The sequence below is a fragment of the Hippopotamus amphibius genome, chromosome 12 (genome assembly GCF_030028045.1).
Source record: "Hippopotamus amphibius kiboko isolate mHipAmp2 chromosome 12, mHipAmp2.hap2, whole genome shotgun sequence".
Lineage (NCBI taxonomy): Eukaryota > Metazoa > Chordata > Mammalia > Artiodactyla > Hippopotamidae > Hippopotamus > Hippopotamus amphibius.
In genome coordinates this window covers 23,363,479-23,388,238 of record NC_080197.1, presented here as the reverse complement: position 1 = coordinate 23,388,238, position 24,760 = coordinate 23,363,479, and the positions used below count along the sequence as shown (strand labels likewise).

At 52.2% G+C, this 24,760-nt stretch overlaps 1 protein-coding gene across 1 annotated transcript in view; it reads right to left on the bottom strand.

Annotated features, from left to right (window-relative positions):
* SOGA1 (suppressor of glucose, autophagy associated 1) overlaps window positions 1-24,760 on the bottom strand; it is a 76,994-nt gene that overhangs the window by 41,885 nt on the left and 10,349 nt on the right. The window contains exons 2-3 of the mRNA XM_057702270.1: window positions 15,467-15,691; window positions 9,312-9,470 (exon numbers count right to left, since the gene is read on the bottom strand). Of these exons, the coding sequence (XP_057558253.1) occupies window positions 9,312-9,470; window positions 15,467-15,691 (384 nt within the window). The remainder of the gene's footprint in view (window positions 1-9,311; window positions 9,471-15,466; window positions 15,692-24,760) is intronic.

Genomic DNA, 24,760 nt, shown 5'->3' with positions numbered 1-24,760 from the left:
AGAGAGCTTTTGAAATGCAAATGAGGCAGGAAGCCAAAGGCTGATATTTCAGACGCCGGGTGCCAAGAGCAGGGAGCCAGTATGTAAGAAGGACTGACGGGGGATCTTTCAAAAGCAAGGAGGAAAGAGTAGGGAAGGAGAGGTGAGGTGACGGCCACAAAACAAGTCCTTCCACAAAAATCACCTGCCACAAATGGGGCCTGGGAAGGGGACTCTCAGAGAGAGGCCCCCTCCTGGAGTGATGAGGTGGGGGCTCTGGAGTCAGGTGGTCAGGCTTGCAGATCTGGGCCTGCCTATCAAGTTGATGGGCGGGGCTGTGAACCCCGCAACACTGAGTTTATGAACCCAGGTGAACCCCTTCCTCTCCCCGAAACTCTGTTCCATCATCGACAAAACTGAACCAGGAATTAGGTGACCACTGAGCAGACTTCCTGGAGGAGGGAAGTGGGGTGACAGGAAGGGGAGCCAGGGGTCTCCAGGGCACCAAGAGGTCCCAGCCATCACACATAAAGGAGTGAGATGATATAAAGCCTAAAGCCATTAAAAAGGACAGAGGGAGAGTGAGATTCACTGACAAGGTAAAATCTCTGAGACACCTTGGTAAGGAAAGAAGGAAACTGCAAAACAAAACCTGCAACCCAAATGCCCACCAACTGATGAATGGATTAACAAAACACGGCATATCCACACAATGGAATATTAGCCACAGAAAAGAACGAAGTCTTTTTTTTCCTGTTCTTTTTTAGAATTTTTATTGTGATATAACTGACATACAATAAACTGCATATATTTAATGTGTACAATTTGATATTTTTTTCTTCTTAGTAATGTATATATGGCAATCCCAATCTCCCAATTCATCCGATAAGAATGAAGTCTTGAGAGATGCTATAACATGCTTGAAAACATCATGCTGAGTGAAAGAAGCCTGTCACAAAAGGCCACATAGCATATGATTCTATTTACATGAAATGTCCAGAATAGGCAAATCCACAAAGGCGGAAACTAGATTAGTGGTTGCCAGGGAGGAAGAGGGAATGGGGAGTGACTTACGGGCTTGGGATTTCTTTCTAGGGCAATGAAAATGTTCTGGAATTAGAGGGTGGTGATGGCTGTACAACTCTGAATATCCTAAAAACCACTGAACTGTATCCTTCAAAAAGGCAAACTTTATGGTTTGTGGATTATATCTCAAAAAGCTGTTATTAGAACACGTTACCATTTTTATAAAAACAAGACGTGTGTGCATGTGTGCATACATGCATGTACATGTGCTTGGTGGGGGAATGTGGCCTAAAGAAGATACACCAGGCTGATAACAATAAGAGTACAGGGAACTTGCACTTTGCACTCTTCTTCCCCCACATTTTTTGGGAAGGAGGGAAGACACAGTCCTCCAGCATTTTCTCTTTAAAGTTTTTAAAAAGTATACAATATTTTAAAAGCTAAATTAATATATAGACACATTCTCACTGTAATTCTATACCGCGCTGACAAAGCAGACGTCCCCCTGTTTATACCCCCACGCCTTCTCCTCCTGAGGGTGACCACAGCTGAGGGTCGGCTGGAGCCCCTTCTAGACCTCTGGCTCTGTGTTTAAAATACTGAAATAGATGGTGTTCTTTTAGACTTTCTTTCCTTCTTATGTTTAACTTGACTCTGTGATCTTTGATTTTTATAATAAGCACCTTAAGCAGAAGAAAACCCCAAAACATCCAGCATTTAAAAAGATAGTCTGTGTTCATGCTGCATTATTCTGTATGTTACAGAAACTGTGCATGTTAACATAATCCCAGCTTTATTTAAAAAAAAAACACACAGAGAGAGAAATAGACATCGTACAAGCATAGAGAAGAGCCTGAAACGACACAAACCAAACCAAATCATGGGTTAGGCTGAGACAGGAATTGAATTGAGAGAAGTGGTTAGGGGAGGCTTTCTTCTTTTATTTTATGTACGGTTATTATTATTTCTTATACTTTGGAGAACACACTCACATAGTTCAAACTTCAAAAAAATCCAAAAAGGAACGCAGTGAACCCAGGAACCAGCTCTCTCCCCCGAGGCAACCAATGCAACCAGAGTCTGATGTGTCCACCCTTAGAGGTATGCCAGGTATGCATTTATATGTTTTTGTAATGAAATTTTTGCTTCACTGAGCTTATATTACTTATTTAGTTTAAAAAAAAATGCATATATACATTTCAATATGTGTGTGTGTGGACATAGAAAAACTTATTGGATGTACAGCATATTGGGGAAAGTACTCCTGCCCAAATAGTAATTTGGTAATTACTCAGAGGAATTCCCTCTGAATATTGGATTACAGGTGAAACTTTTTCTCCTTATGGTTTAATTGTATTTCCTCGTCTTTCTTTGCTAGGCATATATTACCTGTCGGTGGAAGGGGAAAGTTATAGTAAAATGTTTTAAAAAATGTGCTTTCCCCAAGAAAAGTCATGAACACCACTCTAACACCTTTCCAGAGGGTGAATTCTGAGCGCCCACTGCAAAGGAAAGATAGTGGGCACAGAAGAGGGGCCAAGGCAGCAAACCCTTCCAGGACCAGAGTGGTTCCACCCTTTTCTGGATGGAACTGCCCCTGCCCCCACCTCCTCTAAGCCATTTGGGCTCCCACACTGCCCTGGGCCTCTGGAGGGAAAACAAGGCAGGCTCACAGAGCACAAAGATCTTCCTCCCCTCTGCAGGGCAGCAGCTGGCCAGGCAGCCTGGGGGACCATGGTGCCCCTCCAGGGAGCCTGTGCCTGTCAGAGCCCCTTTGTGGAGCCCCCAGGGGCAGGTGTTCTGGCCCTGGGCCTCGGGAGGGTGGGATGGGGCAGGACAGGACAGGGCCCGGGCGCCAACAGGAATGCCCGTCACAAGTCCCGGACCGCGAGGGCACAGTCCTTGGCCTGGCACACAGCAGGGGCTTCCCCACCCACCAGCAGCTCACAAGGCCGCCTTTGAGCAGCTAGGGTGCGTCTCTAAGCATCCTTGGTCTAATGGCTCCTAGTAGGAGCAGGAGCTCTGGCCCCCCTTGCCCTTCTATGGGAGATAAGAAGATGGTACCCCCACCCCTCCAGCCCACATGGAGAGGCTGTCTGAGCACAGCTTTGGGGAGGGCCCCCTACCTTCCAACACCTTCCATGCTTCTAAGCTGCCAGGAAACAAAGACCAACCTTCAGGGAATAAAATGAGCCTTCGGCCAAAACAGTTGAGTAGACTTTCACCCAATTTAGAGGAGATATTTGGAAAGGTCTCACTGAAGACAGACTGTGCTCTGTGTACAAAATCTACCCCAAGGGGGCACCTGGGGTAGGGGTGCATCTCAAAGACTGAGGCATTCTTCTTCCAGAGCAGCTGAAGCAGCTAGAGAGGCGGTGTGGCTCCGGGCTGGGGGAGACCATTTGTAGGGAGGAAACAGAAAGTGGTTTGACATGGATCCCAAATCAAATCACTGGGACAGATGCTGCCAACTGCAGGCATTGATTTGCAACCTAACTGCTCCTTCCATGGGCAACCGGCAGCTTGACAGGGAGAGCTCCTTGCTAGAGGCAGCAGAAGCATATTTGCTGAACTAAGGTAAATGCTTCTCCAGGCCCGCAGCCATCGTAGAGGCGGTGAGGGTGATAACACTGATGCTCAGTATTTACCAAGCCCTTACTCTCCACTAAGCATTTTACCTGCTTGTCTGGATTAATCCACACAAACACCTCTGAGACTCAGGGATTCGTAGTCCCATTTTAGAAATGTTTAGAAATGAACAAACTGAGCACTGGAGCAGTCACACGGTTTGCCCAATGCTACAGTTATTTGCAAATAAGTGGCAAAGCCAGGATTCAAACTCAGGCCCGTGTGACTCCAAGTTCGAGTCTGCCCTGCAGCTCACAGACCACATCTAGGCTGCAGTGGATGACGATGCCAGCAGAACAAAGATCTGAACCCAGGTGAACTGATGCCATGGTCGGTGCCCTTCCTACCCCCATGAGAGTGGGAATCAGGACAAGAAGCCTGGGTCAGAGAAGGAGGTACTTGTTGGAGTGAGCGGCCTCTTCAGAGGTTCCAAAACACAGCAGGGTTTTCTGAAGGTGCCCGGATGGGGCAAGGAGGGCAGGGGCATCACTGTAAGAGTTGGTGTGGCTTTGGGAGATGGAGAGTCTTGGGTGAGGATCCCATCCTTGTCTTCCCCCTGCCCCATCTGTATACAGCAAGTCCACTCCGAGGTATACACCCAAGAGAACTGAAAACATGTTCACACAAAAACCTGTACACAGGGACTTCCCTGGTGGTCCAGTGGTTAAGACTCCATGCTTCCAATGCAGGGGGCTTGGGTTCGATCCCTGGACGGGGAACTAAGGTCCCACATGCCGCGCGGCATGGCCAAAAAAAGAAAGAAACAAACCTGTTTACAAATGTTCACAGCAGCATTAATGGGTCATAACAGCCAAAAAGTGGAAACAACCCAGATATCTATCAACCGACGAATGGACAAAATGTGGTCTATCCACATATAACATTACTATTCGGCCATAAAACAGAATGAAGTACTGATACTTGCTTCAACATAGGGAAACCTTGAAAACACCCTGCTTAAGTGAAAGCAGCCAGTCACAAAAGACCACATATTGCATGACTCCATTTGTTTGAAATTTCCACAATAGGCAAACCCACAGAGATAGAAAGTAGATGAGTGGTTGCCAGGGACTGGAGGGAAGAGGGAATGGGGAGTGACTGCTAAGAGGGACCGGGTTTCTTTGGGGGCAACAGAAATGTTCTGGACTCGATATGGTGATGGTTGCACAACATTATGAATATATTAAAAACTATGGAGTTGTACACTTTTAAAATGGTGAATTTTCGGGATTTCCCTGGTGGTCCAGTGGTTAAGAATCCACCTTTCAAGGCAGGAGATGCAGGTTCGATCCCTGGTAGGGGAACTAAGAGCCCACATGCCACAGGGCAACTAAGCTCACGTGTGGCAACTACTGAGCCCACACGCTCTGGAGCCCGAGCAACTAGAGAGAAGCCCGCGTACCGCAACAAGGAGCCTGTGCGCCACAGCGGAGAATCCTGCGTGCTGCAACTGACCTGATGCAGCCAAAAATAAAAAATAAATAAAAAATAAAATAAAATGGTGAATTTTATGGTATGTGGGCTATGTTGCAATTAAACAATTCCTAAGAGAAGTACCACCTATAAAATGGGGACAAAATGGGAATTCCTTGGCGGTCCAGTGGTTAGGACTCTGCACTTTCACTGCCGAGGACCGAGGTTCAGTCCCTGGTTGGGGAACTAAGATCTTGCAAGCCATGTGGTGGGGCCAAAAAATAATAATAAAATAAAATGGGGACAAAATCACTATGTACCTTGGGAGGCTGTTGGCTACGCAACATGAAGACACACATAAAGTGCTCAGTGCAGTGCCTGGTACAGAGCAAGCACTTAGACACAGCAGTTATGTCATAATAAATCCCATCAACACTGATATTGGCTTTCTGCCTAAAATGCAAAGACGGGGGAATGACACTGGATTGGGGAGACGGCTGGTGTTACGATTTTTGAGCCGCAGCCCAGCTGGCAATGGTGCCACTGCAGAGTACGGCTGGGGCAGGCCACCCTCCCTTCTCTCCAGTGAAGAGCCATCTCCATAGCAACCACATCAGCTCAGGCCAGGGGCTCCTGTTCCCAGCCGGGTGACAGCATCGCCACAGCAACCTGTCAGGATGGCAAAGGCAGATCTTGATGATGGGACTGGAGCAGCTCTGGCAGAAGAATTGCTAAGGGACCCTCGTCTCCATAGAAACCATATCAGGAAGGAGAGGGAGGAGGGAGAGGCAATCAGTAAATAAACACAGGGCCGTGCCTCCTTGCCCAGATCCTAAGACACCAAAGGGCACATCAGGGAGGGTTAGACCAGCCTCGCTGACATCGCCTTCAAGAGGAAGTGAACCAGTGTTTCTTGAGCACCTGCCGTGTGCCAGCACCACAAAGGGCTCTTTACATGCTTTACTTCATTTAAAATTTCACTAATAATAACCACCCCACAAAAAACCCCCAACTATAGCAATCATAGAATAAAAAGCGAAAGTCAGGACTTCCCTGGTGGCACAGTGGTTAAGATTCCGCACTCCCAATGCAGGGGGCTCAGGTTCAATTCCTGGTCAGGGAACTAGATTCCACATGTATGCCACAGCTAAGGAGACTGCCAGCTGCATTAAGGAGCCCACCTGCCGCAACAAAGACTCAGTGCAACCGAATAAATAAATAACTATCAAATAAATAAACAAACAGCAAAAGTGATTGCCTACCCTACTCCCACCACTTCTAATGCCTTGGTTCAGTGGGTTTTCCTACAGACTTCCCTCTAGGTTATGCATTTGCACATATAGACACATGCTTCAAAACCAGTTTGGTCTGTAGGGCTTTCCAAAATAATTAGTGGGATTGCACAATATGTATAGTTCTATAATTTTCTTTTCCTGCTTAACAATGTACCTTAGGGATCTTTCCACATCAGTGCATATGTATCTACCTATTTTTTTTTTTATTGGCTGTGTTGGGTCTCCTTTTTGCTGTGCGTGGGCCTTCTTTAGTTGCAGTGAGTGGGGGCTACTCTTAGTTGTGGTGCACCGGCTCCTCGTTGCCGTGGCTTCTCTTGCTGCGGAGCATGGGCTCTAGGTGCGTGGGCTTCAGTAGTTGCAGCACATGGGCTCAGTAGTTGTGGCTCACGGGCTCTAAAGTGCAGGCTCAACAGTTGTGGTGCATGGGCTTAGTTGCTCCACAGCATGTGGGATCTTCCTGGAGCAGGGATCGAACCCGTGTCCCGTGCATTGGCAGGTGGATTCTCAACCACTGCGCCACCTAGGAAGCTCCTACCTGTTTTTTTTTAATCGTGGGAAAGTACACCTAATATAAAGGGCACCATTGTAACAATTTTTCTTTTTTATGGCAGTAAAATATACATAGCATAAAATTTGCCATTTTTAGCCATTTTCAAGTGTACAATCCAGTGGCATCATCATCATTCACCTCCAGAACTTTGTCATCATCCCAAACTGAAATGCTGTACCTACTGAACAGTATCTCCTCAAGCCCTCCTCCCTCCAGGCTCTGGTAACCTCTAACCTACTTTTGGTCTCTACGAACTTGACTCCTCTCAGCATCTCATCTGAGTAGAATCATATAATACTTGTCCTGTTGTGTTTGGCTGATTTCACTGAGCACAATGTCCTCGAGGTTCACCACATTGTAGCCTGTGTCAGAATCTCCTTCCTTAAGGTTACACATACATTGTAAGTATATACTACATTTTTGTTTGCTCAATGAAGGACATTTGGGTGGCTCATACCTTCTGGCTACTGTGAATAATGCTGCTATGAACATGAGGGTACAAACATCTGCTTGTCTCCCTGCTTTCAATTGAGGTATATACCCAGAAGTGGAATTGGCTTATTTAGTAATCCTATGTTCACTTTTTCAGGAACTGCTGTACTACCTTATTCTTTTTAACTTCTTCATAGTGTTCTATGGTTACCCAATCTTACAAACGATCATGAACAGCCTCATAAGCGGAGTACTGTTATTATCCTGATGTCACAGATGAAGAAACTGAGACTTAGAAAGGGGAGGTGGGGACTTCCCTGGTGGCGCAATGGTTAAGAATCTGCCTGCCAATGCAGGGGACACAGGTTCGATCGCCGGTCCAGGATCCCACGTGATGCAGAGAAACTAAGCCCGTGCACCACAACTACTGAGTCTGTGCCCTAGAGCTTGTGAACCAGAACTACCGAAGCCCACGTGCCTAGAGCCTGTGCTCTGCAGCAAGAGAAGCCACCGCAATGAGAAGCCCACACATCACAACGAAGAGAGCCCCCGCTCAACTGCAACTAGAGAAAGCCCATGCGCAGCAACCAAGATCCAACACAGCCAATAAATAAATAAATAAATTTATTAAAAAAAAAAAAGAAAGGGGAGGTGGCTTCAGGGTCTCAGCCACATCTCAGCAAGGAAAGGCTGGGTGAACTCAGGCAACCTCTCCCTCTCTGGGGCTCCGTTTCCTCTCCTTTACAATGGGAAGAGGCTAACCTCCAAGGCACCTTCTGAAACCGTCTCTCTTTTTCACTATCAAGGCAGGCAGCAGTGAGACGTGTGAAGATGGTGCCCTGTGTTATGGGCCAGGCCATGGGGGGCAGGAGGTTGCCTGAGGGAGGGGGCCCCCACCCAGCCCTGGGCAGCCCTGAGCAGCAAACACCTCCCATCTCTACATTGCGAAGTCTCTGGCAAATCACACCAACGCACCCAGCGGGGAGGGCAGCTGAAGGATTGTTCTGGCCTCAGGGCCGTGGTATCTGTCCTGGAACACTGGCACGCCTGCCCTCGGGAAGGTGAGGACTGTGCCCCAGAACAACGTTCGATCCTAGGATGCCTCGTGAGCAACCGGACAGCTGAGGCCCAGCTGTGCCTCTGGGGCCAGAAGGCACCCGGGCCGCCTGGGACACAGACCCCTGGATTCTAGAGGATTCCAGCCCCTAGGCATCACCTACGCGGATGATTTCCAATCTGCACAGCCCACTGGGCCCTACGTGACCTTGAGGATATCCCTCCCTCCCTCAGGGCTGTTTTCTCATCCATAAAATGGGTACAGTCACAACCTCACTGGGGTTTTATGAAAATGATGGAAAGTGTCTAGCGTGGCGCTTAACAAGCTGTACACCTAACACAGGGGAAGAATGGGATGCCAGGTGGAGGGGCTCTCATGAGCAGAGACAGATAGGCTGGTGCCCGGGACACACACAGATGTGTCCCGGGAATGTGTGGAGACACCAGCCAGAGGCCCAGTCCCAGCAGTGACTTTATACCAGGCGGCAGTGCCTGGCAGTCCCTAAAGCATGTCCAGAAAATCTATCCCACTTAGTCCCTCCAATGACTCAAAGTATTACTACCCCATTTTATAGATGAGGAAACTGAGGCACAGAGGGCCAGGCCCAATGCCGGGCATCGCTGCATGTTTTCTCAGGTAATCCTCCCCCAGCTGTGGTTCTTTGATGGCTGACTGTCTCCTCCGTTAGTCTGTGGGCTCCTTGAGGACAGGAATTAGGTGTCTCTCACGTACCATTGTGTCCTTAGGGTCCAGCACATAGTGTACACAGCAGGTGCTCAGGAAGCATGTGCTGGAGCAGTGAATGAACAGACAGCTCTGCCAGGGAGGCAGAACCACGCAGAGCCAGGGGTTCGGAGACACTGGCTGGGTGGGGCTGGCACACGCTCGCCCAGCCCAGGCCTGGCCCTGCCGGGGTGGACAGGGCTCTCACCTCTCTCGGCCGCTCCAGCTCCGTCTGCAGCACCTGCTTGGCCAGCTCGGTCTCAATGAGCCGCTGCCGAAGCTCCTCATTCTCCTCCTCCAGCCGCGCCCGTTTCTTCTCCACCGCCTCGAGCTCTTTATGCAGCCGCACGGAGATGTCCTTAGAGACCTGAGCAAAGGTGGTGATGAGCAGGGTGTGAGCAGGCTGAGGGGCCGTCCCACCTGGGCCACAGAGCAACCCCAGGGCAGGCAGGTACTCTCATCACCTCCACTTAGAGAGGAGGATACCGAGGCACAGAGAGGTCAAGTAATTCGCCAAGGGTCACACAGCTAGGAAGTGGTAGAACCAAAACCCAAACCCAGGCACCCAGTGCTCCCTACGTCCACATCATAGTTCAGCCCCTAGAAAGCTATAAAGGCCCTGCCTGTTCTTAGCAATGCCTTACTTTTATCTGGGCCTTTTAATGCTTCCAAAAGCCTCCCCTGTCCACCCTCTTGCCTGGTTCTCACAAGAGCATGTGACATGACCAGAAGCTCATTTTAAAGAGAGGGGAAACCCAGTGCAAGATGGGCATCCCTAGAGCCAACTGAACCCCATCTCTGCCAGTGGCCAGCGTACGTTCCTCCACAAATTACTTCCCTACTCTGTGTCCTGGTCTCCTTACCTACCATAAATAGGTGCAGTAATAATAGCACCAACCTCATGGACCAACAGGAGGACTGAATCAGCTATTGCACAAAGGCCTGGCCCCATGCCTGCACAGTGAGCGCTGGGTGAGTGGTGGCTGCTGCCGGGAGGAGCCGAGCCCAGAGGGGGCATGACTTGCTGGAGGTCACAATGTCACACAGACCCCGAGGCCTGTTTCCAATTGTCTGGGATATGGAACATGCCCTGAATGACAAAGCCTGGGCAGATGTCCAAGTCATCCCTACAGAAGCTGGTAACGAAGCTGCAAACTCCAATGCCGCTTGCAGGACTCTGCTGCAACAGCACCCCCTTTCCTCGAGGACCCCTCTGCCCTGTCCCCTGCTGGCTGGGGTCACAGGGTAGGAAAGGGGCTCTCTTCTCCAGGGATGAGAACGGCCTTCCTGAGCTGGTAGATCACAACCAGCCTCCATGCCCGAGTGGACTGAGCACTAGCATTTGCTGAATACCTGCTATGTGCCCCATTCATTCATTTTCATCCCGATTCAGCCCCCGTTTTACTGGCAAGGAAACTGGAGCTCAAAGTGCAGATGACCTGCTCAGAGTCAGAGCTTGTGTGGGCTAAGCCAGGGGGAGCTTGGGGGCTTTGGCTGAGGGGCCAGCGTGGCCAGAGCGCCACAAGGGGCACGAGGGCCCTGCCAGCAAGAGGTCTGCGTAGGGCAGACAGCCCAGCGCCTCGTGCCTGCCAGTCTCGGAAATGGCCGTGGCACCTCCTCCCTGCCGGAAGGGAAGAGGGCCCTCCCTGGCTCTGCCTTCTGCCTGGGCCCAGGCCCAGCTCGGCACGGACCCCTTGGCAGTGTGCGAGGCAGGCCAGGAAAAACAAGGGCCAGAAAGGAAATTGAGCACTGCCTCCCCTCCTCCCTCCGTGGCCCGCTGCCTCTCTCCGCCCCTGAAGATCTCCTAGGACAGCCAGAAGCTGGCCCACGAGGCTCCTCCCACAGTCGCTCTAGGCCACCAAACCTTCCTCATCCACAAAGTGGGGGGGGCAGTCCGTCACTAGCAGAACGAGGACTCTGCGGGGGGAGAGCTAGATTCAAGCCTGATCCCAGCCCTCGCTGGGTGTGGGCCCCAGAACAGGTTGTCTCACCATCTGAAGTCTCGGTTTGGTCCTCGGTAACAGGGGGCTGACAGAGCCTAATCGGGAGGGCTGCTATAAGGAATAAGCGACATAGTGCTTGGGCTGGGGGCTGGACCAGAGCGGGTGCGCACAAGCATAGTGATTTCTAATGCGCTGTTAGGACGGCTGCTTCACCTCTGTGCACGGATTTTATCCGACTTGGCCCCACCCCCCACAACCTCACTCTTGAGTTTAGTGTCAGGCTTTTTGCTGGAGGTGGTCAGCCCTAGGTTTGTGGCCGTGGTCCCAAGTTTTAGGCTGTTAGGTCACCCAACGAGCCCCTGTCCTGATCAATACGTCACTGATTCATTGATTCATTCATTCATCTGCTTAGCCCCTGGAGGCAGGAATGCTGGAGCACAGAGGCCCAGGCCTCAGGCCACAGCTGAGCTCCTTCATATCTCTGTGTCTGGGTAGCAGCGCAGGGTCTGGCACACACTAAGTGCCTGATAAATGCTTGTTGGATGAACAAACAAATCCAAGACCCCCAACAAGCAAAACCGGAGGGAAATGAAGGAGTGAATGACTGCAACATGGGAAGCCGCACCTGCCCGAACTTGGCTGGGGATGCTCCCCCCGACCGCCCACACCCCCCATGGAACAGAGAGGGCTGTTCCCTGACTGGGGCAAGGGATCAGCCGCTGGGGGAACGCAGGGCTCCTCTCCCAACTATGCTTCCACCTGGGCCAGCTCCTCTCCATCTGGGGTTCACTCCATCCCTACCATGGCCTCAACGTGGGCAAGTGACCCCTTCCCACCAAGAAGTCGCAATCCATTGGCTTCCTGGATCCTCTCGGGTTCGTGAGCGACTCTGTGGACTTCATCCCTTCCGTGAGTCCCCAGCTGCCTTCTGCCCCATTCTCTATGGAACCCCTTCTCCGCCTGCCTTCTACCCCCAGGGATACTTGTTAACAAGGCCCAGCCCCACACAGCTTACGGACGTCCACTGTGGACCAAAAAGCCCGTCATCTCAGATCCCCGCAGAGGCCTGTGCCCCTGATGGAGGCCCACGGGAGCAAAAAGCACGCCTGCCTGGAGGGCAGGAGCCTTGCTGCCTGGGCCTGTCCCTTCCCCTCTCGGAGCCTCCGTGGTCCTGGGCCCCCTGGCGCTCACAGGCGATCCGGTAGAATCAGCTGTCACTACCCGAGCTTCCTCCACACGCCTTTCATCCCCTTGGAAAGTGACTCGATTATTATCCCCATTCTGAGGCTTAGAAACAAAAGGTCACTTGCTCAAGGTCACACAGCTAGGAAGCTACAGAACCAAGATTTTAAATCAGGTGGGTCAACTCTGGAGTCCTGCTCTCAGTCTGAGCCTGCTGTTGGCCTGAAGCTTGAAGACACAGTATGCTACTATCAATAATAAGAGTATTCATCATAAGCGCAGCAGTGGGCTCACTGTTGTCAGGGGCTCACAGGGCCCCACCTGCCTGTCTCATTTGATCCTCTCGATACTACGGGAGGCGAAGCAGCTGCAGCTTCCGGGAACCAGGGCAAATCCCCGAAGCACAAACAAATGCTCTTAGCCATGAGGTCACTGTTTACAGCGCTGGGGCCTGGCTCCTGCCAAATGCAACCAGCAGCCTCCAAGCCACAGCCACCTCGCTCACGGGCCCCTCGGCTCCTGGGCCTAAGGCTTTAAGGTGTCTCTGTCACTCTGAATCTTCAGGGAGGGGGATGGGAACCCTCACTAAGGAGCACCCCCTATCTAGGCAGCATCTGGGTTCTGTGTGGCTAAATCCTCCTGGGAACCTTGGGAGGGTAGAACGGTCACCCCCATTGTACAGATAAGAAAACTGAGGATCAAAGAGAGAAAGTAACCTTCTCAGGTCACCCAAGAATTAAACCCAAGGCCAAAACTTTTTCTCCAGCAACATCTGTTCCTAAGAAATGTTTTACTGGTGTGTCCTTGGGCCTCCCACAAGAGTCCCTTCAGGTGGGAATTTTCATCCTGGCTTCCCGGGACCTGATGCCCTCCCACAGGATCCCAGGCCCTAAGGATGGAACCTGGGAATCTGCATTGTGAACAAACCTCCAGGCTATGCTTATCCACCCAGGAAGGCTGAGATTCTGGCCCCCTTCCCTGCCCTGGTCCAGCCACTTGTCCCACGAGTGCCTTTTAAATTCTTCTCCTGAACAGTAACAGTAGCACCCCAACCAGCATTTTCTCACTTGCTGAGGCGCACCCGAGCCAGACTTTGTGCTCAGCACGCTCTTTACTTGAGCGGTTTCATTTTATCCTCACAAAAATCTCTACAGGTAGAGACTTGTTGCGTCTCCATTTTCCACATGGGGAAGCTGAGGCTCGGGGCTGTGAAGGCGCTTTCCCAAAGCCACACAGCAAGCAAGTGGCAGGGCAGGTCTCTGCCCCACCCCTGCCCTCCTCATGCTGGGCACTGTTCCTGCTGAGCTTCTGTGGGTCCCGCCAGCTGTGAGGACCAGGAGAGAGTGAGAGAGCCTGGGTGGGGGGGGGGGGGGAGGGCCAAGGTCCGCGGTTTCTTTCACGGCGCCCTCACCAATAACCTCCCTGCTTGCTAAAACCACTGGAGCTGCAAAAGCCCTGAAGATTCAACTGCTCTAAGCCCCCCATTTAACAGAAGGGAAAACTGAGACTCCAAAAGGTGGCCTCATGCCAGTCTGCTCTTGCTGGCAGAGCAAGTCAGAGGGTCCCCGGAGATACCCTCCCAGGCGGCACCCAGTCCCCTCCACACTTGGGTCCATGAAGCCCTCCCAGGTGATGCAGGAGAAGTCAGTGTTCTGTGAACCCCCAACAAAAATGCCCCAGAACATCCCCAGAGCATGGGATAGAGCAAAGTGGCCAAAGCTGTCCAGCCCAGGCCAGCGCGGATGAGCTCAGCGCTCCAGCTGCAGGCACAGGGAGAGGAGGGAGGGAAGGGGCCAAGCCAATTGCTGATTGGCTAGTTCAAATCCCAACAGAAGGGGCTGCTCCCCTCCGCTCAGACTCCAGAGGGCCTCCCCCCTCCCCACGCGACGCACACACCAGCTGCTCTCGGAGCCTCCGTGGGAGGAGCCGGCAATCCAGCCAGCCGGCTCCCAGCTCCAGCCTTCCTCCACCCCTTCCTCTTCTAAAGCTGACTTTTCTGTGTCCCTGCCCAACAGCCCCAACGACCTGGACTCCTCTAAGCTTCCAGGGCTCTCCCTCACCCCACACCCTCTCAATCCAGTACCTGGAATTTGAATATTTGTATAATGATTTATCCCAAGAGCTGCCTTCTCAGGTAGAGGTGCACTTTGGACTTGGAGATATAATCTTTCTGAGCTCAGTTTCCTCATCTGTACAGCAGACCTACGATCCCACTGGGTACACGGCACATGCAAGACAATGGGAGATGCAAAGGCTGGCGTGGGGCTGGTGCTCATTCTTCACCTCCCCTTGCGGGGGCCTCTTCCTCCAACATTCCTTCTTCTGCCTCAGGCCTGGGCTCAGAGGCCACCCCTGCAGGAAGGCTCCACAGGCCCCTAGGCTGCACCAGATGCCCCTACCCCCAGCTCCTACATCCCTGGATGACACTGGACTGAGTTCTGAGAGTAGGGGGCCAGGCCAAGTCCCCCTGAGTTCTCAGGCCTCAGGCTAGGGCTCACACAGACAGGCAGGGCAGACTTCTCTTCTGGAAGCCACCTGCCCACCTCCAGGCCATCCATATCCTGCTCTCTGAGCCTGAGAGCAGCGAGGTCAGGCAGCAAGCATGGGAGGCGGATGGATCTGCGCTCTGCCAGCTACACGGAGGGTCACATGACCTTGGACAGGTACTTCCTTTCTCTGAGCCTCCCTTTCCTCACCCAGAAAATGGCAATAATAATACTAATAGCTAACATTTTTGAGTGCCTACAGTGACCTCTTACCTACCTTATCTCATTTGATCCTCACAGAACCCTGTGAGGCAGGGACTGCTGTTACACCCATTTTACAGATGAGGAAACTGAAACTTAGGTGACTTGCTCAAAAGCATAAAATTCGGGCATATCGGGGCCAAGATTTAAACCAGCCTTATCCAACTCTACTCTCCATCAGCACAAGAAAGAAACCTCCATGGAACTGTGCAGGGACAGCTTGGAGCCCAGCACCAGGTGTGTGGCTGATACTCACACAGCAGCTGCTGTTAGCAGGATGCATCTTATGATACCATTTTGGGATATCCCTGGTAGATGGCCTATCAGGTCACCAAGGAGCCCCATTTTACTGATGAGGATGCTGAGGCCCAAAGAGATGATGGCACTTGCTCAAGGGCACACAAGCAGTGAGCTGACCTGGGTCACCCAGGCTCATGATCCTACCCCCAAGCAATGGCATCTATGAGGGTGGGGGGGGGCCCATGGCTTACCTTGACGTCCTGTTCCAGGCCACGAATGAGCTCGCCATCCACCTGGCCTGTCTGGGCAGCACGGAGGCTCCGGCGCTCAGCCTTGCGCAGCCGGTACTGCAGGATGCGACAGGTCTTGCTGGCCTGGTCCAGCTGCTGCCGCAGCTCCTGCAGCTGATACACATCCTCCTCCATATAGACATCCCGCATCTCCAACATCTCTGCACGCAGCTCCTCGATCTCGTCCTGCAGAGGGAAGGAGACGTCAGCTCGCTGGGCCCGATGGTGGTGGCCAGGGTGCTTGAGGGCAGGCCACACCCAATGCTGTCCTAGGCATCTCAGTGAGGCAGGGGAGGGGTCTGCTGTGTGGAAGACTGTGTAATGGCCCCCTGAAGATGCCCACATCCTAATTCCCAGCATCTGTGAACATGTTACCTTACATGGCAAAGGGACTTTGTAAATGTGATTAAGTTAAGGATCTTGAGATGGGGAGATTTGCCTGGATTATCTGGGTGGGCCCAATGTAATCACAAGCGTCGTATAAGAGGGAGGCAAGGGGCTCGGAGTGGGAGAAGGCAACGTGGCAGAGGTCGGGGTGAGGTACACTGAAGATGGAGAAAGGGCTGTGAACGAGGGAACGCAGGCAGCCTCCAGAAGCAGGAAAAGGGAATGGATTCTCCTCACAGCCTTTACAGGGATGCAGCCCTGCCGACACCTCGGTTTTCAGACTTCTGACCTCCAGAATTGTAAGATGATAATCTGGGATTGTTTTAAACCACTAAATTTGTGGTAATTTCCTACAACAGCAATAGGAAACTACGACACTGGGGAAGCAGAAGAGGCTCATTCAACGAGCATTTATGAGCACCAACTGTGTACCAGGCTCTATGCAAGCCCGGGGGTGGGGAAGGAGAGTGGTGACCACGCTGAACGTGGCCCTTTCTGTGTCGTCTGTGTGGAGCCGACGAGACACGCAATAAACTGACAAATAAAGAAAACCTTAGATACTATTAAGAGCTATGAAGACACAACACCAAAAAACCAAAACCGAAACACCTGGATAATATGATAGAGTAACAAAGGAAGGTACTATGTCAGAGGACAAGGTCGGGGAGGCCACCTCCAAAGGGACGTTTGAGCTGAGGCAAGAAGGACCAGCCATGCAGAGAGAGGCAGGGGGCAGTGTGTGCAAAGGCCCAGAGGCAGGAAAGAGCTCAGTGTGTCAAAATTCAGCAAGGCGGCCAGGGCAGCTCCAGGGGTAAGCTGAGGCCGGGGGAACTGACAGGAGTCAGCCACCCAGGGCCCTGAAGGGCTGAGTAAAGAATCCGAGTTTTGGTTTTAGGTGGAGGGGGCTGGAGGGGTGACCTCACTTCCTCAGGGCAGCTCTTGACCACCTCTGTCATCAGCTCCCAGATGTCCTTCACTTCCCCTTTGTCGTCATGAACACAGCAGCAATTCATTTTTTTTTTAATGCCTGTTTATTTGGTTGTGCCGGGTCTTAGTTGCGGCACACGGGATCTTTAGTTGCGGCATGCGGGCTCTAGTTCCCTGACCAGGGATCAGACCCAGGCCCCCTGCATTGAGAGTGTGGAGTCCTAACTGCTGGACCATCAGGGAAGTCCCAGCAATTCTTCACTTAATAGTTTGTCTCCCAGTTAGACTGGGGGGCTTCCCCACATCTACCTCACTCCCTGCTGTATCCCCCACACCCAGCACAGGGCCCAACATCCTGCAGGCTCCCAACAAATATGAACTGAGTGAATGAAGGCATGTCTGGTTAGGTAAACAACCACACAAAGACAGAGCAGCGCGAAACAAGACCCAGCAGAAGAAATGGATGATTACTATGTCTAATAGCAGATGTGAAATCTGAGTCACGAATGGGAATAATAACACCTACCCTTAGTGTGAAGAGAAAGCACCCAAGGATGGTGCTGATAGGACAAGTGGGGTGGGCCCCAGAAGCAAAAAAAAACCAAAAACAAAAATAAAAACAAAACCCCACCACTCTGCAGGCCTTGGAGAGGGACCACAATCCAGAGAGCTGGGTTCATCAGTCCTCCGAGCCTCCCTTTCCCCAAAGAAAACGGGTGGCTCCTTAAGGGGGAGTGGCCTGGGGTCATCCAGCGCCCCTGAGACTGGATGGGTCAGTTTAATTCAGGGACAGGGTTAGGAAGTGGTACCTTCAGGCCGGTTCTTAGTATTAAAGTTCACTGAGGTTTTTACATCCATCTGTGCCCAGTGACTCCTGAGACTATTTCTCAAATGGTTCTGCACTCAGGAGAGGAAGACAGAGGGGATGACAGGTATCTGCTTTGCTCAACCCTAACAGATACTGTCCCGTTCCCACCAGCAACTAGAGGGTTTGACCCCCACCTAGCACTACAGACTTGCTCCTAGGGGGGATGTTCAGTAGCACCCCCCTCCCCCACCAAGTGACTGATTCTGCCTGCACCAGCTGCAGAGGAATGGTCACCTCATCAGGAGCCCCCACCTCGACCCCAATACATGCACAGACTCAACCCCCCCACCCCCCACGATGCCGAGCAGACAGAGCTAAAAGTGGAGAAGGAGGAAGTGGGACAGTCAATGATCACACCAGTTCAAGAAATGAGGAAGTGAGGGGTCCACACGCATTTCGGCTGGCAAGATTAAGGAAGCATAAAGGAAAGAGCACTCAGGAAATATGGGCCATTTGGCTGAATCCGAGCTGAACCAGCTTCCAGATGGGCCTGAGTTCAAACCCTCACCATACTATTTACAGAACACGCTGACAGGGTGGATGTGGGGGTCAGAGTGGAGCTGAAGCTCAGGATGAGCCAAAGGGATGTGCAGGGGACACAAGAGCTAATGATGCTGGGCTACGTTAAAAGATGTATGACATTTAGATCATGGGAGGTGACATCCCTCAACACAGGACCACATCCAGGGCGCTGGAGTCATTTTGGGGGACCACTTATTTTTTTAACTTTTAAATAACTGATTTTTCTACTTATACCTGCAAAAGGATCATAGAAACAGTTTTGAAAATATAGAAAACATAAACCACTCATCATTCCTCCACCTGGTCACGAATCACAGTGGTTCTAAAAGCGTGGTCCCTAGACCAGCAGCTCTATCAACACCAGGGAACTTGTCAGAAACCCTCACGCCCTAACTGAGACCTACTGAATCAGAAACCCTAGAAATGGGGGCCCCTGAGTGACCCTAATGCAGGGTGTTTCCCTCCAGTCTTCCTTAAATGGGTGAGAGTCACGTGTCTCAGCACACAAGTACCCAGCCCAGAGCCTGGCACAGAGCAGGCTCTCAATAAGCACCTACTGAAGAAGTGGATGAATGAACGCTCTTTCTCGCATGAGCAGCTGTCCCTCCAGGCCTGCCCTCCACCACAGTCCATTTCTGAAAATGCAGGATGTGGCATTCAGGCCAACTCCATCTCTCCGTGGTGGCCAAGGGGGGCCCAGGCCCCCTGGGGGCCTGTCCCAGCTGCAGGCCGCACGCAGTCAGCCCCTCCTGGCACGGTCCACGTGGGAGGGTGAGTCCACAAAGGCTGGCTTGTGGCCCGCACGGCCGGGTCTGCTGGGACATGGGCAGCAGAAGCTGCTGAAGGCGGGACTCAGGCAGGGGCTGAGCTTTCGGGTCTGAGGTGGGGGCCGGGAAAGGGGCTGCTGGGACACGGGGAGGGGGGTTGAGGACAGGACCCTGCTTTCCTCCGGAGGTTCTTAGACCTCACTGAGCTTCCCAATCTCCTGGGACGACTCCATCCAGGGACTGTCGGATCCAACTGAGGGAGCTGGTAGGGAATTGCCAGGGGCGTGGGGATGGGGAGCTCAGCCTTCCCTTCAAAGACAGCTCAGGGTCTGCTGAGCCTCTCACCCCAAAAGCATGGCAGTGGGGAGAGAGGGGCCAAGCTCCACTGGACTCAGCCAGCCCAGTGGCTACACAACAAGGTTGTCAGAGACCCCCCAACATTGGCGGGGAAACCCAAACCTCATCCTCCACTGCAGACAGGAAAAGGCCACACTGCCCAGCAGTGCCCACCTCAGAGCCTGGGGCCCCCGACTCTCAACCCAGCCCGCAGTCAGAAAGGCCAGACTAAAGGAGCTGAGGAAAGGTGCCCAGGCCAGACATGGCCTGCCAGGCCCCCACATCCATTCCCTCTGGCCACTCCTTCAAGGTAAGCTCTCCTTCCCTTGGATCTTAACCTGATTATTTAACCTGGACTGAGAACGGGCAATGGACAGGGGAGTACGGGGGACAAGATCGGGCACCCAGGCTGCTGCCAGGGTAGTCAGCCTTTCCCTTTACAGAGAATGTTTATTTTGCTCTGATTATAAAGGTAATACCTGTTTACTGGAAAAAACTTGAAAAAAAAAAAAAAAGTAGGTAGGGACTTCCCTGGTGGCGCAGTGGTTGAGAATTCGCCTGCCAATGCAGGGGACATTGTTCGATCCCCGGGCTGGGAAGATCCCACATGCTGCAGAGCAACTAAGCCCATGTGCCACAACTACTAAGCCCGTGTGCCACAACTACTGAAGCCCGAGCTCCTAGAGCCTGTGCTCCGCAACCAGAGAAGCCACCGCAGTGACAAGCCCTCGCACTGCCTCGAAGAAGAGCAGCCCCCACTCACCGCAACTAGAGAAAGCCCGTGCAGCAGCAACAAAGACCCAATGTAGCCAATAAATTAATTAATTTTTTTAAAAAACTTAAAAAAAAAAAAGAAAAAAGCAGGTAGCTTTCTATCTCCTCCACTAGTTCTCACTGGTTTCTGCATTAGGTCCAAGCTTCTTACCCTGGAATCTACCCCTCCTTCCCCCATCCCCGGTCTCCTCCACACTTCTGTCTATGCCTCTGCCTCCACGTCCAGATACGCCACAACCAAAAAATAGCCACCACCTATCAGAAGGCTCACTAATTACCAGGCCCAGTCCAAACACAGTATGCACACAATAGTCTGACCCCTTACCAGCCCTGTGAGATAGGTAGGGAAAATGTTCCCACTTTGAGATGAGGAAACTGAGGCTCAGAAGTTTCCCAGAGCTGCTCAGGCAAAGGAGTGGAGGAGTTGGAATCCAAATAGGCCCTGCGACGCTGAGCCAGCGCATCTTAACTGAGTTGTTCTACTCCCAGGGTTGCTCGGGCTATTTCCTGTGCTAGAAAGGCCTCTGCCAGGCTAAATGATAATTTTCTCATCCTTCCAGAGTATTCCCTCCTCCCCCAATCTGATTTAAACCCCACCCTCTGAACTCCATTCTCCTCTTGTGCTAAGAACTTTAGGTTTGTATTCAACCGTTTTTAAGTCCATCTTCCCCAAGAGCGGGGGGCGGCGGTGGGGGGGGTGGCGGCGGCAGGTGCTAGGTCTGACTTGCGTCTGGTCCCCAGCACAGCCCTGGACAGGATGTGGGACAGAGCAGGTACCCATCACCGTCTATGTGTAGATGAATGAATGGAGTATGGCTTCTGCCCGGCCCAGCCTCTCTCACAGCCCAGAGAGGGCAGGCCCTCTTGATGCCAGCCCCAGGCCAGCTGCAAAGAGTCAGAGAGAACCTGGGCTGCTCTAGGGCCGGCCTCAGACCCCCATGCCACCCCAGAAGGATGGGCAGGGTCTGTCTACCCAGGGAACCTCTGCTTACCCACCCACTCCCTGCCAAGTACACCTCTGTCCACCCCCCCTTACACCCTCAATAACCCATGAGGTCAGCCTGCAGGAAGCAGCCTCTTAGGGGCGGACCCGCTCCCCGAAACGAATTGGTTCCCAGGAACCCTGAGGGATTTGGCCAGGAAGAGTCTCTTGGTCCACGCTGGGCCGGAGGACCAAACATGAGCTCACACTACCGCTAATAATAGCGTGGCAGCACGGGGCTTCACAGTTTACAAAGACATTCCACGTGAATCATCTCACGGGTCCTCACAGGAGCCCCATGGACAGGCAGGACAGGAATCACCACCTCTGTTTTAGAGGAGAAGAACCGCGGAGGAGCACAGGGGAGGTGGGCTGTGCCCAAGGTCACACAGAGACCCCTCCAAGGAGGACTCAGGTGCAGACTTCAGGCTCTTCTGTCTGCACCAGAATTCAGGGAGTCCATGAACTGGGATGGGAAGGGGAAAAAAAAAATCAGGTCTTTATTTTCACTAACGCTAACCAAAACTTAACACTTCCTTCTATTCTGGACAGGCCATGGTTGTATCAGCAGTACTTATAGCTTTGGCACCAAAAGCAACCACAGATATTTTCATATCACATAACAGTTGTTGCAGAAATGTCAAAATATTGTTTACACTCATCTGTACTTTGAAATTACAGCAGTTAACAGACCTGCTTCCAGAGCTTATGAGTTAATCAGCACACATATTACCATATCATCGTTTAAAAATATACTTTGATAACTTTATTTCAATGTGTTTGCTTTCCTTTATATTTTGTTTTAAACATTTAAAAACATTATTCTGAGAATTACTCTCAGCAGAGGGCTGAAAGGGGCACATGGCACAAAATAAGATGAAGCTGTGTTCCCTCTGGGGCCGCCTCATCTGTGGGGTCTGGGTCGTGACCCCAGGTCCGCAATCTCCACCATCAGGGCATAAAGCTGGAGAAGCAGAGCTCCGCTTTCAAGCCACATTTAAAATGTTCCAGGAAAGAATGCTTTCTGCAGGAAACCTACAGGAATGTAAGATGATTAATCTTTGCACAATGAGGACAGAAGGGAGGGGTTAGGTGTGGGGCTACTGGAACAATTGACGTGACTCCAGATGCCTGGGTCTGATGGAACTGGTCTGGAAAAGTAGATGGAGGGGCTGGAGGTGAACCAAACACAAAGCCCCTCTGCAGAAGCACAGCAAGTAGCAATGGGTGGGTGAACCCCAGCTGCAGCCCCCAGCTGGCCCAGAGGGGATAGGGAAGAAACTTGGGGGACAGGAAGCTCCTGAAGGCATGAGGAGGTAGCCTCTTACGAGCCACCAAGGAAGAGACTGTTTCCAAAGCAGAGGTCCCCCGGCTAACCCCCACCCAAGACAGTCAGGCCCCATAGGGCTTGGGTGGGCCCTGGGAGGGGCCTGTTCACCCAGAGTCCCCAGGGAACTCTGATCTGGGCCCTGCAGACCCCATTCTAGAAACCCTGGGATACCAAGGCTGGGTCAGGAGCACGGAGCCAGCGTCTCAGCCCACCCAGCTCCCACGGGGACCTGCACTGCCTCGGCCTCATCCACTCTGTATCTGTCTCCCATCTTCTCACCTCTCCACCTCAAATGCCACCTCCACCAAGAAGCCTCCCTAGCTACCCCAGGGCACAGCCATTTTGTATGAACAGTTAGTGGTATCTATGGAGGGCCAGATTCATCACCAAACCACTGGATTTGGTCCCCATGATGGCCAGTCTGCTCCCCACTAATCTGTTTTCCACTCAGTATATGGAGTGACTTTTTTAACCGTTACTCTCCTATTTGAAATCCTACAATGATCATCAAAATTTGGAAAAAAAATCAAATATCCTTCAACTGGTGAATGGCTAAATGGTGGTACATCGGTGTAATGCAATACTATTCAGCAGTAAAAAGGAAGGAACTGCTGATACCCACAACCACGTGGGTGAAGCCCAAATGCATTATGCTAAGTCAAGAAAGTCAGAATCAGCTGGCTACGTACCGTAGGAAGCCATTTCCATGACATTCTGGGACAGGCAAGACTATAGGGACAGAAAATAGATCAGTGGTTGCCAGGGGCTGGGGGAGGAGGGAGGAACTGACCACAAAGGGGCACAGGGGGAATTTTGGGGGCAATAGAACTGCTCTCTGTCTTGATGGTGGTGATGGTTACAGAGCTGTATGCATTTGCCAAAACTCATTTTACTGTATGTATATCAGAGCTGAAAGCAAAATAAAAGCCTGACCTTGGGACTTCCCTGGTGGTCCAGTGGTAAAGAATCCACCTTCTAATGCAGAGGTTGCAGGTTTTATTCCTGGTCAGGGAACTAAGGTCCCACATGTGACGAGGCAACTAAGCCCCTCCCCTACACCTCCCACTACCGGCTCCACGTCCTGCTTGAAGGCTGCACTTAAATGCCACCTCCTCAGAGAAGCCTTCCAGACCCCTCTAGGCCCATCGTGTCCATCTCAATCCTGTGTTTCTTTCATGGAGCGTATCACAGTTCCCAGCCGAACTGCATCCTTGCGCAACTCCAAACCTTACCCAAATTTATCACCTCCTTCCCAGGTTCTAGGGACCTGACCCACCGATAAGCAACAGACCCAGGAAGGATGACAGCTGAGCTGAGGGACCCAGAACCTTTGCCCTGCGGGGCCCTCTGCCTGGCCCGCCTTCTCCCACACTGCCCCGGCCACCACAGTCCCTCCCTCAAGCCAAAGCCCAGGCTGCCTGCTCATCTGCCACCCTGGCTCTGGCCCAGGCCACTCACCCCGGCCCGGAAGGGCTGACCTGCAGGGTGGGCCAGCCGTGGCCACAAGGGCGGCATGCCAGCCCCCCGAGAGGCCAGGGCAGCCATCTGCTGTCCCTTCTGCCTGTCCTCCAGGGTCTGTCAAGGCTCCAGATGAGATCATCACACTTGGACCTTAAGGAGGGCAGAAGGCTCTGCAGAGCTCCACTTCCCTCCCAGCTCAAAAGCCAAGACTGTGGAAGTAGCAGCAGGAGGAAGGGAACCTAAAACTCCATCCCTTCCCAGGCAGCGACACTGAGGCCTAGAGAGGGACTGGGGACAACCCCATAGTCCCCCAGACTGTCCAGAGTCAAGCAGGGAGGAACTCCGGGCTCCTGCCTCCCAGCTTGGCCTCCTCGCATGGAGGGTGGGCTCTAGTTTTAGGAGAGTCAGGGTCAAAGGTCCTGGAGAAGGAGGGCCAGGACCCCAGCCAGGCATGGCCGTGCCACACAATGTCCCCTCCCGCTGGCAGGAGGCAGCCTGGTCCCAGTGACCCACAGGGTCATGAGGGAAGATAGGGTCCTGGACTTGCCCCTCCAACAGCAGTAAATAATGACGGGCGCTGAGCTCGCCAAGCGCTCCCCCTGTGCCAGGCACGTGCCAGGCAGCACACGTTATCTCACTGTATCCCCAGCCATCCCCCTGGCCTGGTGAGGAACTGAGGTCAGAAAGGTCAACTCAAGGTCTCCTGTTAAGTGGTACAGCCAGGATTTGACTCCAGTTTGAGCTCTTGTACTCTTGTAAACTCAAGACAGTCTCTATAATGGGACAATAGTGAGAATACTAACAGCTAATATTTACAAGGGCTTACCATGTGCCAGACACTGGGCTAAACTCTGAATGAATGTCCATTATCCCAATGACAGTCCCTTTGAGGCAAGCGCCA